This window comes from Argiope bruennichi, chromosome 2, assembly GCF_947563725.1.
Source record: "Argiope bruennichi chromosome 2, qqArgBrue1.1, whole genome shotgun sequence".
NCBI lineage: Eukaryota > Metazoa > Arthropoda > Arachnida > Araneae > Araneidae > Argiope > Argiope bruennichi.
In genome coordinates, this window is record NC_079152.1 from 115,170,152 (window position 1) to 115,186,601 (window position 16,450).

At 26.8% G+C, this 16,450-nt stretch overlaps 1 protein-coding gene across 1 annotated transcript; it reads right to left on the minus strand.

The window, feature by feature from the left end:
- Positions 1 to 2,833: 2,833 nt before the first annotated feature.
- LOC129962091 (uncharacterized) lies at positions 2,834 to 15,847 on the minus strand. Its single transcript, XM_056075812.1, has 6 exons — positions 15,645 to 15,847; positions 9,639 to 9,694; positions 9,084 to 9,191; positions 6,984 to 7,031; positions 5,118 to 5,174; positions 2,834 to 3,067 (listed from the first exon to the last, which is right to left on the minus strand). Exons 1-6 carry the CDS (start codon positions 15,814 to 15,816, stop codon positions 2,972 to 2,974), a joined length of 537 nt encoding a protein of 178 aa, XP_055931787.1. The 5' UTR covers positions 15,817 to 15,847; the 3' UTR covers positions 2,834 to 2,971.
- Between the last annotated feature and the right edge of the window lie 603 nt (positions 15,848 to 16,450).

A 16,450-nucleotide genomic window follows, 5' to 3' on the forward strand; every position in this document is an offset into this window, starting at 1 on the left:
CAATCTTCGCTAAATTCACCATCATGTGCTTTAAGTCATCTTTATGAATATGGTTTCCTTATCTGGTATATAGTCTATTATCCATTTGAATTATCAAATATACAGACAATAGAAACTGCCCCTGAAAACGCAAACATGCTTCCAATCATACTGTTTATACTCAAAGATTTTAATACCATTGAAATGCCTTAAAATTTCTGAAATCGAATTCAGTGAGAAATAAATTATTTTTTTGTATGTGTATATCTCATGCGAGAGTGAAATTTTCATAGTTTTCATTCCACTCTTTTTCTATTTTAAATTTTTGTTAAATGTGACTTTAAACATCCTATATTTAAAATTAATTTTTTTCGTTCATTTAATTTATAAATCCAATTATGTGTGTCCCAAAATTAGCACAAGATTTCAATTTGCAACCAATTGTTGGCAAACCTATTAAAAAACATTTGACTGCTGATAGTTTAGGGTTAATAAAAATGGAGCGTTAAACGATAGAATAACGTGTTAATGGAAGATTTAAATGAAATAAAAAAAACACAGTTTTTTCTCCTTTAAATTGTTTTATTTTAATTGAATCGTAAACTACAAAGGATAGGGTTATGTATGGAATAACACATAGTGCAAATGGCCTCCACAATATTGCTGGATTGCTGGTACCTATGCACATTTTTGTCGAAATTTTCCAAATCATCTTGCATAAAAATGGCTGAATTTCGTTGACGTAGCGTTGAATTTCTTCCTTCAATGTACGCGTGCTTTTGGCCTTTCTGACAGTTACCCCTGACTTCAAATAATCCCATGAAAAGAAATACAAAGCTGTTAAATTACAGGATCTAGGGGGCCAAATCTCAAATTTTTCAACTCCTATTATTTTCTTTATTTTTGAAATATTATCCAACAATGGTAACAGGTTCTATCAGGTAACTCTCCATTTTTACTAACCCTATACTATCAGTTGTCAAATGGCTTTAAATAAGGTTGCCAACAATTTATTGCAGGCATGGTGGCAAATCTTTCAAATCTTTCGTTAATTTTGGGACACTTTTTTTAATCGATTTATAAATTAGTGTCTTGTTTATTATCAATATGTGCTGTCTTATAAAACTTGAAATCTAAAATATTAAAACTTCAAAAACTTTGTATTTAAAAAAATCCATTTGAGTTAAACAAACTTTTTGTAAATTATTGTAGGCCAAATTGACAGGGACCAGTTAGAAAGTTTATACATTTCCAAAAGTCTTATCACAATACTTCAAGAAAAGCAATGATAATTATTTCTTAGAGTATTAACTTATTCCGAATTTCATTCACAGAAATCAATTTAAAATGATGGAATGCTTATATGATGGAAGTTTTGATTGATTTGAAGTTTTGATTGATGGAAGTTTTATATGTACTATATATTGTGAAATGAACAATGTTCTCGTATATATAAAAAATACGATGTGACGATGAGGCAGCCGTAAGCCAGTCGATAGATGAAAAATAATCTCCATAATGTTAAACTTGTTTATTCTTCTGTTACTGAAAAAATGATAACATTTTCTAATGTTCATACTAAATTTTTCGAATAGTATTGCCGTCATTCCATGAAGAGATTTTTTTTGACACAATGCTAATGAAGCACTTTTTTCTGCCTAATCAATCAAGTGTTTGAATGTCATGTGTTTTCGTAATTACTTTTAATAATAAACAATCTTTAAATCCCGAATCGAAACGATCAATTTGCAAATTGCAATCTTTTTTTGTTGATAGAAAAGAAGTTACACTATATTTATTATCTTGATGCATATTAAAAGTAATTACAAACTCTCATTTGTAAAATCTACAGAGATTACTCTTCCTTTCTTGTCGTATATATAATTACACAATAAATAATGTTTTTGAATTTGGTTTCTCAATATAAAGCATAGATTTGAATATTATTTTGTACTTATTCATTTCGATTGGTCAGAAAATACGCTTGATGCACATCTTCAATATTGATGTCGAATTAATGTAATACTTTTATGTTACAGTCTCTTGTTGCAGTTTCGATATATCGTATTTACTCACAGATAAAAAGAAATTCCGATATACCGTGCTCACAGATAAAAAGAAATTCAGTTAGATGAAAAAAAATTAGATACAAATCTTACTTAAAAGTCCAAAATTAGCGAAAAAAGATGAAAAATCTAAGAAAGATTTTATGGAAGTACTAAATACTAAAATTTATCCATCTAGTTATCTTAGTTACTCTATTAAGTATAATTTGTTATGGTATTAGGATACTGTACTAAGTATAGTTTGTTGTGGTATTAAGTTACTATACTAAATATAGTTTGTTGTGGTATAAGTTTGTAAGTTACTGTACTGAATACTTAATAAATCGAAAGGCATTCAGCCTTTTACCAGTATTATTCTAAAGTTTGATATAATTGTTCAGACTTGAATAAAACTATTCCATATTACATATTCACTAAATTTTTGAATTATTGCTTTTAATTGTACAGTTATATAAATTTTCGTTATAGAAACTTTGTCCAAAATTTCGTCCAAATAACACATTCAATCTTTCATTTATATAGCTCTTTCCATTTTGAAGTTGGCAAAATGTTAATTTTCTGACAATACTTTCTTTTCCCATTTTTTAAAATTAAAAATAAGTATTTATATTCTGAAGAACAATAGCTTCATTTTTTTGAATTCAAAAAAGGGAAATATTCATTCTATATAATAGGTATCATTGTAGTTTTGACTTTTAAATGTAAAATAATATGAGTTTTAAATAATTTGTAAATTTTAATACAAAATAATGTGATTTTTAAACACGAAATAATATAACGAGTCAATCTATATTTCTTCATACAAGTTCATTATTTATTGATTTCAAGAATAACATTTTTGCATCCATCCTACAAAAATTTTGATGAATGAAAGCAATTAATTAAAAAAAAAAATTGCTTCTTGGAAAAAAATTGTGTTTTTTTTGTCATGAAAAGGCCGACACCACATACTTGAATGGTCCATAGATATTGTTGCACTGATCATTTTCCCTCAATCGATCCTCAAGGGCTCCAACACAATCCTGAAAAAAAAAGAAAAAACATAAGTTGATGATTTATTATATTTAAATTTACAAATACTAAGCAGTTCAAAATTTTAAGATGTAAATAATTGAATGTGTAAGTAAATTCATGCACTTTAAAGATTTTTTTGAAATAAATTTTCAAATGATACAGAGAATTATCTTAGTAATTAAATACATGTTAAAAATATTAAAAAATTAAATAAAAAAATAATAAAAGGTACGAGACTTAAGGTGCTTAAATAAAATTAAAAATTTGAAATTAAATTTGTATATAGTTTTTCTAAGGCAGTAAATACTATGTTTATGTTGAAATTCAGGTGCTAATCTATGCTATTTTACAGAGAGAAGGAAAAAAATTATGAAACAATTAATTCTTTAAAAACTACGCATGTACAAAATCGCAATCGAATGGCATTTAAAATTTCATAGCAAAGCTATAAAAATGCCTATTCTTTGTATTCACATATGATCTCTGTTTGTGTACAGCCAGAAATTGATTTTAAGTTGGTTGAAACAGAGATAATAAATATGATAAGCATTAGAAAAACAATATTCTATTATTCCATATATTCTTTGACAATTAAATAATATGAAAAAAGATTATTACTGTTGGCATTCTCTTATTGAATTTTCCTCCAATCTTATCTTTCTTAAGGTTTTCGTTATTGGCTTTACTTTACTCTTAAATCATTTAAAAGTCAAATCGTGCTAAATTTACTTTTCAATTTCTTTTAATTTTATTTCCATATGTGATCGTTTCCAGTTCTAACTTTAAATCACCGAAATTAATTTCTTAATTTGTTTGTAGTTTACCATTTATAGTATCTCCATATTGTGTAGTCTGTTGCTTTAGTTTTTGCGGGCAAGAAATCATTCAAGCAGTTAGTAAAAAAAATTTCAAACTCTGGTGAATTTCTATTTTATCATTCAAGAAATTAATAAGGACTGATTGCTTGAAAATTATAATGATTTTCTACTTATGTCATGTTCAAGGGACTACATTCTGTGGAAGACATATATTTACTTATGATCAATTAAGTGTTTATTTGATTCAACTTTATGTTTTATAAGTTAATATAATTATTTTATTTTCTAATGTTTTTAAAAAGTATAAAGCATTTTGTCGAATCCCACTTCCTGAATTTTTGGACTGATGAACATTTATTTGTTTATTCGAATCATCTGTTAATTATTAATTGATAAAGCAAGTAGTTTCGTTATGGCTGGAGATAAAATTTTAAAAATCTACGCTTTTGTTTCATTGAAAAGTTTAGAGAGAAATGACTTCAAAAACTGTTTTTCAGATAATAATGATGATATATTTCTATATAAAAATAATAATAATTTATAATTTATTTGATTTCTAAACCACACAATTTACTCAAACATTTTATTAATATTTTCTTAATTTTGAAATAAAAAAGGGAATGCAACTTAAAACAGACTTTAAAATAATTTTTATGCATATCTAAAAATTCGTTATCTATTTTCCCTCAGGCTTAGAAAGGAATTCAAGTGCAATTGTTGGTTCTGGAAGAAGATATATTGTGAAGAAGATAAACTTGAAGCTAAATATCTCAATACTTCAATTAGTAATAACTAATTTAAAGTACTTTGTTTAAAAACAGGATCCATAAGAGGTTGATCAGTTTTAATTATACAAGACAGATGAATTGCGATAGATAAAAAAATAAAATTCTTGAATATAAATACTTTTCATTGTTTTTTTCTATCAATATTATATTTCAGTTAGCGCGTATTATTTTCGGATTGATTCCACTATCTTTGGTATTCCACTATCGTTAAGTAGTATAAAATACTACTTAAATTAAGAGAAGATCTAACTCAATGCTGAAATGACTATATCCACTTTTGTGAATTTCAATTTATCCTTCATGCAATTAATAACGAATTACTGCTTAAAAATTCATTCAATCGATAATTTATTTTTATCTTCTTACAAACTTCTAATAAAAAATCATTTTTTAGAATGTACTATTTTCCTTTGCCCTTTGAATTCATAAGTTCAAAAAATTATATATCTTACTGCGAAGCCACTAAGTCTTGAGCATGTTTCTTTATTGTTTGGATCCTTACAGACGTTCTGTGAAATAAAATAGAAATTAGTGATCTTATATAGAGTATGGGATGTAAAACTTATAATCATAGATAGGTGATCTTACAGACCAAAATATAATACAAAGTAAAAATGATTAAAATAGAATCTACACTTTTAGAAAGATAATTGAAATGGTTTGGCATTCAAATCCTTCAGACTACATAACTAGATCTAAAATCCTGAACTACTAGGAAAGCTTCTAACTTTTCTTTCTCCTGGTTGTGTATTGAAACTGAATCGTAGATAATTTTTAATATGAACTTTGATTAAAATATTTTTTCCTAACAGAACTAAACAGACCATATGCCCATATTTTTTACACGTAAAATCAAACTTATTAAGTACTTATTTGGAAATTTCCTTGAAGCAATCAAAGCATAGTAAGAAATGAAGAAAATAAGAAAGATAAGAAATGTGATTTATTAATTTGAAAAATCCTTTGGCTTCTATTTTATTCAAATAAAAATAAAATAAAGAAAGAGAAACGTATTTTAATTTTCAAAAATTATTAAATCATTTTATTGTCTTATTCTGTGAAATTGTATATTTAGTGACGAGGAAATTTTCTTCATAAAAATTAATTTGAATTTAAAACATTTTTTCAATCCTTTTAATCTAGTAATTTCCTGAATTATTTTTTGTATTCTAGAAATGACAATAACTTTCCCGAATTTAAACATCTGACAATCAAAAAGACATTCGAACGAACTTTTCTTTAGAAGATGATTTTTCTAATGAACTTTTTTTATAATGTAAATGAATGGAAAAAGCGATATGAAATTTAAATTAAAACTTTATTAAAAGTTGAATATATATATATGAGCCTGATGTAAAATTAATTTTGAAGAATTTTTTAAAAACTAAGACTTTTTATATCATATTCATGGTAAGTTGATTCAAATGAACCACTTTCCAAGATTTTATAATTATTCAATTCCGTTCTGCAATTTTTTTTTATTCCTAAGTTTCAATTCTATATACTAATTTAAATTTGTATAAATGGTTTTAAATCAGATTTCAATTTTATCTTCTTCATTCACTTAATTTTAAATTGGATGCATATAATCAATAAAAAAACGTTTTGTTAAACGTTTTGTAACTTTTCTGTATATCAATTTAAAGCGGATCAAGGAAATCTTTTTTTTAAATAATTGACAATCAACACGAATGAATTAAAAGTTAAAAGTATTATTTACTTATATGGCACCAGTTGGATTACTTTAATTGTGAAAACGTATGAAATGTATTGAAATTTTCTGGTATTCTTATCATCTCCAAATATATACGTTTCTTGAATAAAATAATGCCCCGATATGAGGATTTTATAAATTAAATGTAACAAATTATTTTTCTCACATCCTGTGTATTCATTCTATTCTAGTATGAATTCTATTCTAAAGTACTGAATTCTTTATCTGTAAAAGATATTTTTTATCTCTTTCATAGAAGGAATCTGTTCGAGCAGTTTCTACTTTAAACATCCAAAAATCAATGATTATTTAAAGAAATATCTACATTTAAAGTAGCATTACACAGCGAGCAATATCTTTTAATATATTTATTTATTTAAATGCAGATTTTCATATCTTGAAATGCACTATATAAGCCACTGTCTTACTATTAAAATAACACAATTAAAAGCTATTCTGAAAAGAGTATTTACCTCACGAAATGGGAAGGAGAAAGTTAATAAAAGATTGACATTTTAAATCCAAACTACTTGTCCCCAGTCAACTAATAAAATCTTTTCAATGCGTAGAATAGAAAGAAAGTACATGATATTCCATTTCTTACCTGTACATGGGAGGTAAATGCGTTCATTTCCCTTTTATATGTTTCAACCTGTAAATCAGAAATAAAAGATGATTTATTATTTAAAATATAATAATAATATATTATTAATTTAATTGTAATAAATCTGTAGAATTCTGTCAAAAAAAGGAAAATTTGCCATCTATTACAGTAATTTTAAAATTTAGTTTCATTTCAAAATTCACAGTAAAGTTCAATACTAATAACGGATGTCTTTAAAGCTGTCCACATTCCAGAGCATGGCCATAACTAGAGACGTCCGTGTGAAAAACCGTGACCATACCAATGATGAAGTAATAATCATATTAAAATTGGTAAAATTGCTCTATGTAATACGAAGCAAAATGTTCTAGCTTCCCTTTTTTTTCTACTCTTTATCTTAAAATTAGTTTTAAAAATTTTTTGAAAAAATAGAGGAGACTCTTCGCTAACAGTGTAATCATTAGTTACATAATACCTTTAATTTTGTTATGGAAAAATGCAACGAAGAGCAAGAATGCTTGGAAATGTTGGATTACTTGAACGCCATCTACCTTGTCTGGCAAGCATTTCCGACCCAGTATTGTTATAAATTTCCATGTCATCAAAGTACAGAATTATCAATGTAGTCATTGCTACCCTTTTTGGGAGTTTGCAATTCTGGTGCGAAGGTGATCTATATGTACAAGATCTTCGTTGATAAAATCGAGGATTAAAGAGCCTTTTTAAGTATATTTCATGAATTGCGAAAGCTCGACAGACATAACTTTTCCTTTTTTTTCAGAAATTTCAATTTCTTTTTTTAAACAAATAAGTAAGCTTCTTCTATTTAATTTAATGAATGACAAATACTTCAAGTCATATTTGTTAATTCTATTTTCGTTCATTTTATGGTGAGTTCCAAAAACTTGTCGGTACTTTAAGGTAAATGAATATGCCGAGAAGCTGAATTTTAGGTGGAAATATCGCATATTTTTATACAATGCTTTTGATTTCTGGTTATGATGTTTCATAAAATTTTTTTTTAATAATATATAATTTATAATATACTTTAACCGTTCATAATAAGCATTCTAAAACTATTTTTAAATCGAATTTTCTTTCTCAGATTTTAAATTATGATGAAACCCTCAATCGCAAAACTCATAAATTAAACGTAATGCATATTTCTAGACCACATTTTGTGTCATAATTTCTAAAAATATTCCAAAGTTCCTTAACCACGTAATGAGAAAATCGCTTGTTTAAAATAATTTTATATTTTCTTTAATGTTTTATAATACGAAGAAAAGGTGAAAGTTTCATTTCATTTATCAACTTCCTTAACCACGTAATGAGAAAATCGCTTGTTTAAAACAATTTTATATTTTCTTTAATGTTTCATAATGTAAATAAAAGGTGAAAGTTTCATTTCATTTATCAATTAAACCAATATTATCAATAAAATATTTCATTTATCAATAGAACCAATATTATTAATAAAAATTCGGCTTATTTCTCAGCCGTATTTTTATTAAATCGAGTCCAGAAATAAAATAGTACATTTGTTAAACTATTTTTTCTTTATAATTATTAATTTTTAGAATTTTAAACAAATCTTTTGATGGACTTATATGTTATTCTAATATTTTTCTTTATACTTATTTTATACACCTCAAAAAGTTTCTTCCCAGTTTCCGAAATACTTTTGAATATTAACTGATATATTTTTGCGTTATAGTTATTTCTTGCATCTATATTTTGCAAAAATTTAAAATTATAAATATTTTATAATTTTCCTCAAAATATTTCTTTCCTTAACTTTGGAGAGCAATGCATAAAACCAGGAACAACTATTTTTATCTTATTGATAGATAAACTTTATATATTATACACAAATTATTTTTTAACACTTTAAACTACACTTATTATGTTATTTTAAAGTGGAACTAATATTTACAAAAAAGAACATGCTTCACGCAAAATACAATATTTATGTTGGTAAAAGATAATATTATGATTATTAACATCATTGCATCATATTAAATTATTATGATATTACGTTGTTCAACAAATCTAGTTAAAGCATAACTATAAAATGGATTAAAGATAAAACCCTCTTACCCTGTCGGGCTCATATTCACTGCACATTTCTCCAACCTCCCCGTTATAGGCGTCACTATAGTAATTCCCGGCAGGTTTTACAACAGTCGTGTAAGTTTCTTTCAGAAGCTGAAATAAATAAAACATTAAAAACATAATTTTATTTCATTAGAAAATTGGAAAGAAAAACATTTTATTAGTGAAATCTCTCCACTATTTTCCCATTAATTGAAGCAATTTTCTGAAAAAATAATTAAAAAGTAATACTAAAAAAAGAAATTATGATGAACTATTATGATTACGTATTTTAAATAAAAATTTAATTTGTTAATAAGTCAATCAAAACTGTTGTAATATAGTAATCTCTTGAAAGGTCAATAAAAGCTCTATTATGATGCAGTTTCAAAATTTGTAAATCAAAAATCAAGAAGGAAAGAAAGGAAATAAAATTAAAAATAAAGATGTTTATAACTCAATTAGAAAATTATATCAAAATTCTTTATTCATATGGATTAAATTAAAATGTCTTTAATTTAAATCATTTTTAGCTTTGAGAAGTAGTGAGAAATTTCTTACTTCAGGTGTGAAATTGTTATTGAGGCACTTTTCAAATTCCCTCCCCGCTGGTCCATCTGAAACAATAAAAATCTGATCATAATTTTTACCTGCTGATTATTATTTATCATCTATAAAATTTTTTATGATTAAGGAATATATTTTTAATGACTTGTAAAAAACAACTCTTCCTTTTTTCAATTCAGTATCTGCAAAAAAGTAATAGAGTTTTTATACATAGTATATACTCTTATCATTGCCTGATAGTACATTTCCAAACCATTTGAGATAGACGTAAAGTTTCAGTTGGAAAAATGTTTTAAAGGACAATAAGAATATTTTAAAAGTTAAAGAATTTATTTCTCAAAAAATGGCGAAATTTAATTTTTTGTGAAATGTTCATGTTTTGTAAATCGTATTTAATATATTTTTAGCACTATGATATTTTAAAAAAATATCATTCTTTTGCTACTAAAATAAATTGAAATAAGAAACTTTAAATACCATTTTAAGGGAATTTTAAATACAGATGTTGTCTGACAAAGATGTGTAGAATATATGTTGACAAAGATCAATATTTTCAAATTGAAATTAATTTTTATTGTGCTACTTTCCCAACTTGTTTCTTAAAACATATTTATATACAACTTCGCGTAGGTTATATTGCTGTAACCCAGAAAATTTTAAATCATTAAATATAATTTTTTTTTATCTTATATTTTAAGATATTAATAATTCTTTTTTTTTCTCTAAATATTGCTAATTTAGATGAACGAATAAAAGGTAAGAATTCTTAACTTTTCCAAAAACACATTAATTAATAAAAACAAAGCAAAAATCATTTTTTTCGAATTAAAGCATTTTTTCAATTATTACTATATGAATGTCTTTAATAATTTCGAAATTAGTTAATGAGAGCGTGTATTTTGCAAAATATTACTGTGCTTAATTTGAAGTTTCCACTTAACACATCTAAATGATTGAGTATTTTAGAAAAGATAAATGCTTATCTTGTATATCATCATTTCTTTTATTCAATAATTGTGTGTTTATTTTTAAAATTCAAATCATGTGAAAAAGATGAAATTCTGAAGAGGACAAATGGTTATGTAACAGTATCAAACGTTGAGATTGTAAAAATAACTAAGAAATAATTCAGCAAAAATGTTTTTTTTTTTTTAACATTCGACAATATATGGCCTCACTGGCATTTACTTTGTATAGACTTCTTTCATCTTTGTTTAAGAATTGACGCCATTTTCAAAATAATTTATAGACTATTTTTGTTATATCAAAACTCAACGAAAAGAAAGATATCAACACGAAGCATTAATGTAATTTTTTGCATTATCTATCACTGAGGGGGAAAGGTATAAAAGGTAGTTAAATCTATAATTCATAATGCAGAAAATTTTATTTTTATGACTATTGTACCCGATTTTGCAAATCTCGAACTGACTTTTATATGATCAGGTTTTTATTAGAAGATAATTATATGTACAGGCAATCAAACATATATACAGCAGACAAATATCAATAAAATTTAGGAGAAACTGAAATATTTTCCCTCTATAAATATTAATAGTTTGTTAAAAAAAATGACGCTTTTATCAAAGCATTAAAACTGAAGAATAATTTTTTATCAAAAATATGGGGACAAAAAAAAAATAACTAAAGGTTGGATTTCAGATAGAAAATCTTTAAGTAAATTGAAATTGCACACACGATGGTAAATTTTACTGTAATAAATATTTGTTATTTTTTTTCCTTATGATATTCATTGCGGTTCACCCAAGATTTTGTGCCTATTAAAGAAACTTAAGAGTTTTTGAGCCTTTATGAGTTTTTATTTGAGTTCTGGTTTTTTAATTAAATTATTAATTTTTCTTTTTAATGCACTGATGAAAACAGCTTTTGATATTCATATTTAAGCATGTTATTGATATTTTAATATATCCTCAATATAATAAACACTAAAACCAATATGGCTGCCTTTATAGAGACACCTGGTGGAGGATATAGGATTTTTATCCTTACAAAGATTCACTATTTAGTCTGAATCCAATCTGCTCAGCTCTTAACAATGTGCAGACATCATCAAACAAAATCGGACAAATCGGACAAAAATATTAAATTCATATTTTAAACTCTCATATATATATTCTCATTTAGAAGGAAATTATCTTCCAATATACAAGTACTCAAACTGTGAGTCCACCCACGCGTGGGCGCAACAAGATTTCTAATGTCTATGTACGTTTCCAAAATTTCCAAAAATTTGAAAAATTATCAGCTTTGATTCTTCATTAAGCTACAAGATAACAATAAGACAGAAATAAACAAAAATCTTTTGAAAATGCGGATAAATTACTTAAATTGTCGAAATTTTGCATAGGATTCATCTGTTGTGTTACTTATTGTTCTAAACTGCAGCTTTGCTTAAACTTGCGTTTTCGTGGTGTATCTCAGATATTCCCTATGGAGATGCTAGCTGAAATTAACAGAAAGAATCTATTTATACTTTTAGAGTTATACAAAAAATGCTTAGAATTAGGCGCGTTCTCTAATCAGAGGAAGGTAGCAAAACTGATTTTAATTCCTAAAACTAATAGAGACTTAGAGGATCCTAAAACCTATAGACCAATTTGTTTGCTAACAACAGCAAGAATGAATTGCCCAAGCAATCTTTTTGAAGTGATTAAAGTTTACTTAAATGAAAGAAAATGTATTTACCAAGATGAAGATAATAATTGGGAATGCATAATGGATAGAAGAGTGCCATAGGGCTCATGCAGCAGACCGTTATTCTGGAACTTGTTTATGAATTCTGCATTTAAAATCAATCTTTCAGTGAGCTGCTTTATACAGGCGTATGCAGATGATTAATAATCTCGGGAAGAACAAAAGATGAACAGGAAATGAAAGGAAAACAAATAATTCATAGACTAGTAAAATGGGTCAAAATACATAAACTTGAGTTTAATAAAAGGAAAACAATTCATATGCCTATTACATTTGGAGAGCGTTTAAAATTAACAGTTCCGCCTAACATAAAAATGGGCAATAACAATATAACTGTGTCGAATCAAATTAAAAACTTGGGAGTTACATGGGATAGTAAATTATTATTTACGTCGCATTTTAGTAAGGTCAAGAAAAAAAGTGGATGTATTAACATATAAACTAGTGGCAGTTGCGGATAAATTTTATGGAAAAAGGAAATACCGTCTAAGAAGAATCTACACTGGGACCATTGAGCCATTTGTTCCTTTAGAGCACGGAGCATGGGGACATAGGCTAAATCTAAAGAAAATCAGAGAAACATTAAATTCAATATAACGGCGCCCTCTCATCATTATGTCTGGGGCTTATAGAACCATTTCTACAGAAGCCCTTCAAGTGATAACGGGAATTTTGCCAACGGATCTCAGAGCAACAGAAATATTCACTAAATTTTAAATACGAACTACTAGTAATAAACTTAAAATAGGAAACAAATGCTTCAGCAATAAAGATTATCAGAAGTATTTTGACCATTCTGCAGACAACATTCTGCAGAATGGTTTTGTCATGATTTTCAAATTAAAATCCCAGACACGGATGGAATAGAAATTTTTACAGATGGTTCAAAGGATGAAAATAAAGTAGGAGCAACAATAGTAGTGTACTACTATGGGAAAGAGATCGATAAAAGTCTTGTGAAATTATCGAACCATGCCACAATATTCAGGCAGAAGTGCAAGCTTTAAAGATGGCCATTGAATATTGTGAAAGGGTGAAGGACGGACAGAAGTGCTCAATTTTTTCAGATTCTCTGTCAGTCCTACAAGCCATACAATCATCTCATAATTGTAAATATGGACGATAAAAGAAAGGATAAAAAGTGTAAAAACTAGCAAGTGGGTAGAGCTGATTTGGGTTAAGGCCCATATTGGGATATATGGTAATGAAAAGGCGGATCAATATGCAAAGTTGGCGGCACAGAAAGAGAGTGTTGATATGGTTGTCCCCAATTCAAATGGTGTCTTAAAATGGGAATTAAGAGAAGAAATAAAGCTTCAATGGTTTGACAGATGGCATATATCCAAAAACGGAAGAGTAACTTTCGAGTTTATTCCTAATCCAGAAATAAAAATATGAAGATACCATCCACTGATAATCCCAATTATATTAGGACATGGGAGATTTCCTGCATATTTAAAGATTTGAAACAATGCAGGAAAATAAATGCATTTGTGGAGGAATCGGTACTTTTTACCACTATTTAAAGGAATGTATTGAAATCTCGGAGTTAAGAAAAAATCTGAATGTTGAAAATAATGACTTAATTACAGTACTGATGGTACCAGGTATTCTTAAAACTCTGAAGGACATGTTGTCAAAAATTGTCAGTTTTTTACCAATTATTTGAGAGTTTGAAAGTATTCAGTTTTCCGTTGTTGTGTAACGAGAATTTGAAGAGACATTCCGAATTTCGCGGATATTTTCTCTTAGTGATGGCCGTTTCATTGTTTTATATGTAGATAAGGAAGAAGGACAATAATTTAACACTTTGTGGCCAATTACCTCGAAGAGAATATCAGTTTGACAAATCGGTCAATGCAGGGATGGACAATGCTAAAGATAGCAGTCGGCCACAACAAATCCTGTTGATACTGCTACGTTAAGTGGTCGGCTGTACGCAAGAAGAAGAAGAAGTATCTCTGATATTGACCAGTTGATCAAAACTCCTCTTTGTTATGAATGGTCAATATCCTCAACATTGGCATACGCCTTATATTCGAAGAGGGTCCTTATCGTTTGTGAAAGTACATTTAATAACGAAAGCCGTTCCTGGCAACTGCTATTTTTTGGGCCAAAAAAGTCTGTTTCGTAAAGATCTTGTGCTGTTGGTGTCTAAAGGAGTATTCAGTATGCCGAGAATGAATTCTTGAGTCTCAGTTATAATTTAATAGGAATAAATGCTAAAAATTAAATTATTTTATGAAATTGAAATAAAGTTCTGATTAATTAAAAATTAATCATAACTGGGATGTTTTCTTCCTTATAAATTCCAAAAACCTTAAAGCACAAAAATGATTTTCACTTCATCTTAAAATTAAAAATCATACATATCATTTTGATAATTCATATTTTTATTGTATAAATTTTTTTTAGCTATTTTTATTAATTTTTAAAAACTGCCTCAAGCATATTTTACAGCAAAATATTTCATTGTGAAAATGAAACTCAAATCTTTTTTACTTATGCTGCTTATAATTCATCCTGACTATTTTTCATTATGACTGATTAATATACGATGATTTTTTCCCATATTGAGTATGTTTCAGTATAAGGCATGCTTGAAATATAATTTTAGGAAATTATTTGTGCTTTTGATTAAATTCGGAATTGAAGAAATGGAAAAATATTTTTTAAAGTCAGTTACTTTTTTCAATACTGCAGTTATTTTCAGTTTTATAACTGTCTGTATAAATATATACACAAAAAATTAAGAAATTCAAAGCATATTGAACAAAATTCTTTAAATATTCTAAAATAGCATGAATTATATGTCTGACAATTTTAAAAAATATTTCGCTGAGCAGGCTGATTTCTATTTTTAGAAACAAAAAAACTTAATTAAATACTGTTTATTGAATATGACAAATGCATATTATTTAAATAATTAATTAATAAAAGCTGTATTAGAGCAATTGTAATTCACAAATAAATTCGAATTCCTTAAGAAATGATGCGAAATTTAATAAATTGTGGAAAATTTCTGGATATCTTTCGCTTTGTTGAATCTGAATTTGACTGTTATTAAAGCTGCCTGATTCGAAAATTAATCTTCAAATTTCAAGCGATTTTATGATATTTTATTTAATTTTTAATATTAATATTTTAAATTAATTTTCATTTAAATATTGAATACTAAATATCAATCAATTAAAGTTACGAATTCATACAATAATTAGAAGCGGCAATTTTTCCACTGAATAAATTTATGCATTTTTTTTCTTAAAATTTGAGTGTCTTTCTTACCTGAATAGCATTGAGCATATACCCAGCATTTATAGTATTTTTGAACGTTACGCAGATCATAAGTCGCGCCTTGAGCGATGACACAAAATCCGAAAATGCACAAAATCACACTGCTCACTTTACCTTTCATCTTGATGTAAGTTAGACAGAGAGAACTTATACTTTGAAACATTTATAATCATTTTTATACTATCCAATAAACCGATTTTACTTTTATGCACCATAAAAGTGATGCTGTGTTGTTATTTGTATTCTAAAGCTGATCAAAGAATAAAATAACACGCAATGTCTTATGTACAATTTGTGCATTAAATTTAAAATTTTAGAAATTTCAAAGCTTTAGCGGTTTACGAATGCGTGCAGTATTTTACTAAATTTAATAAATGAGATTACAAAAATGAAATGAAATCCATTTAGTTAAGAATTAATTATGCTTTTCATTTTAATTTATTATTGCATACATTTTGACTAATATTCTGACTGGATCTTGATGTGTTATTCAGCATGGCACACATCGAACACACCTGGAATGTCGCAACAGGTGTGTTTGATCTTTTTAAAAGCTTGGGTCAAATTTGCATCGGTATTTATCATATAACAAACATCGAATTTTGCCAGAGAAATTCTAACTTCTTTTAATAGATATCATGTTTATATTTTCATTTGCTATTCCATTCGATAGCATTTATTTTACTCAGATTCAGCGTAAGATTTTCTTTGTTTTATTTGTCTCTGTTATAAAATTTTTCTATTCTGAATTACATTAATACGTACAAAACAAAAAACCAATATATTAAAAAAAATAA

What these genes read in the sequence shown, in the direction of transcription:
- LOC129962091 (XM_056075812.1), bottom strand. Translation starts at nt 15,816, where the DNA reads ATGTTTCAAAGTATAAGTTCTCTCTGTCTAACTTACATCAAGATGAAA. An exon ending in ATAACAATTTCACACCTGAA is followed by an intron (nt 9,192 to 9,638) that starts GTAAGAAATTTC and finishes TATTTATTTCAG; the next exon opens with CTTCTGAAAGAAACTTACAC. An exon ending in GTGAATATGAGCCCGACAGG is followed by an intron (nt 7,032 to 9,083) that starts GTAAGAGGGTTT and finishes TCTGATTTACAG; the next exon opens with GTTGAAACATATAAAAGGGA.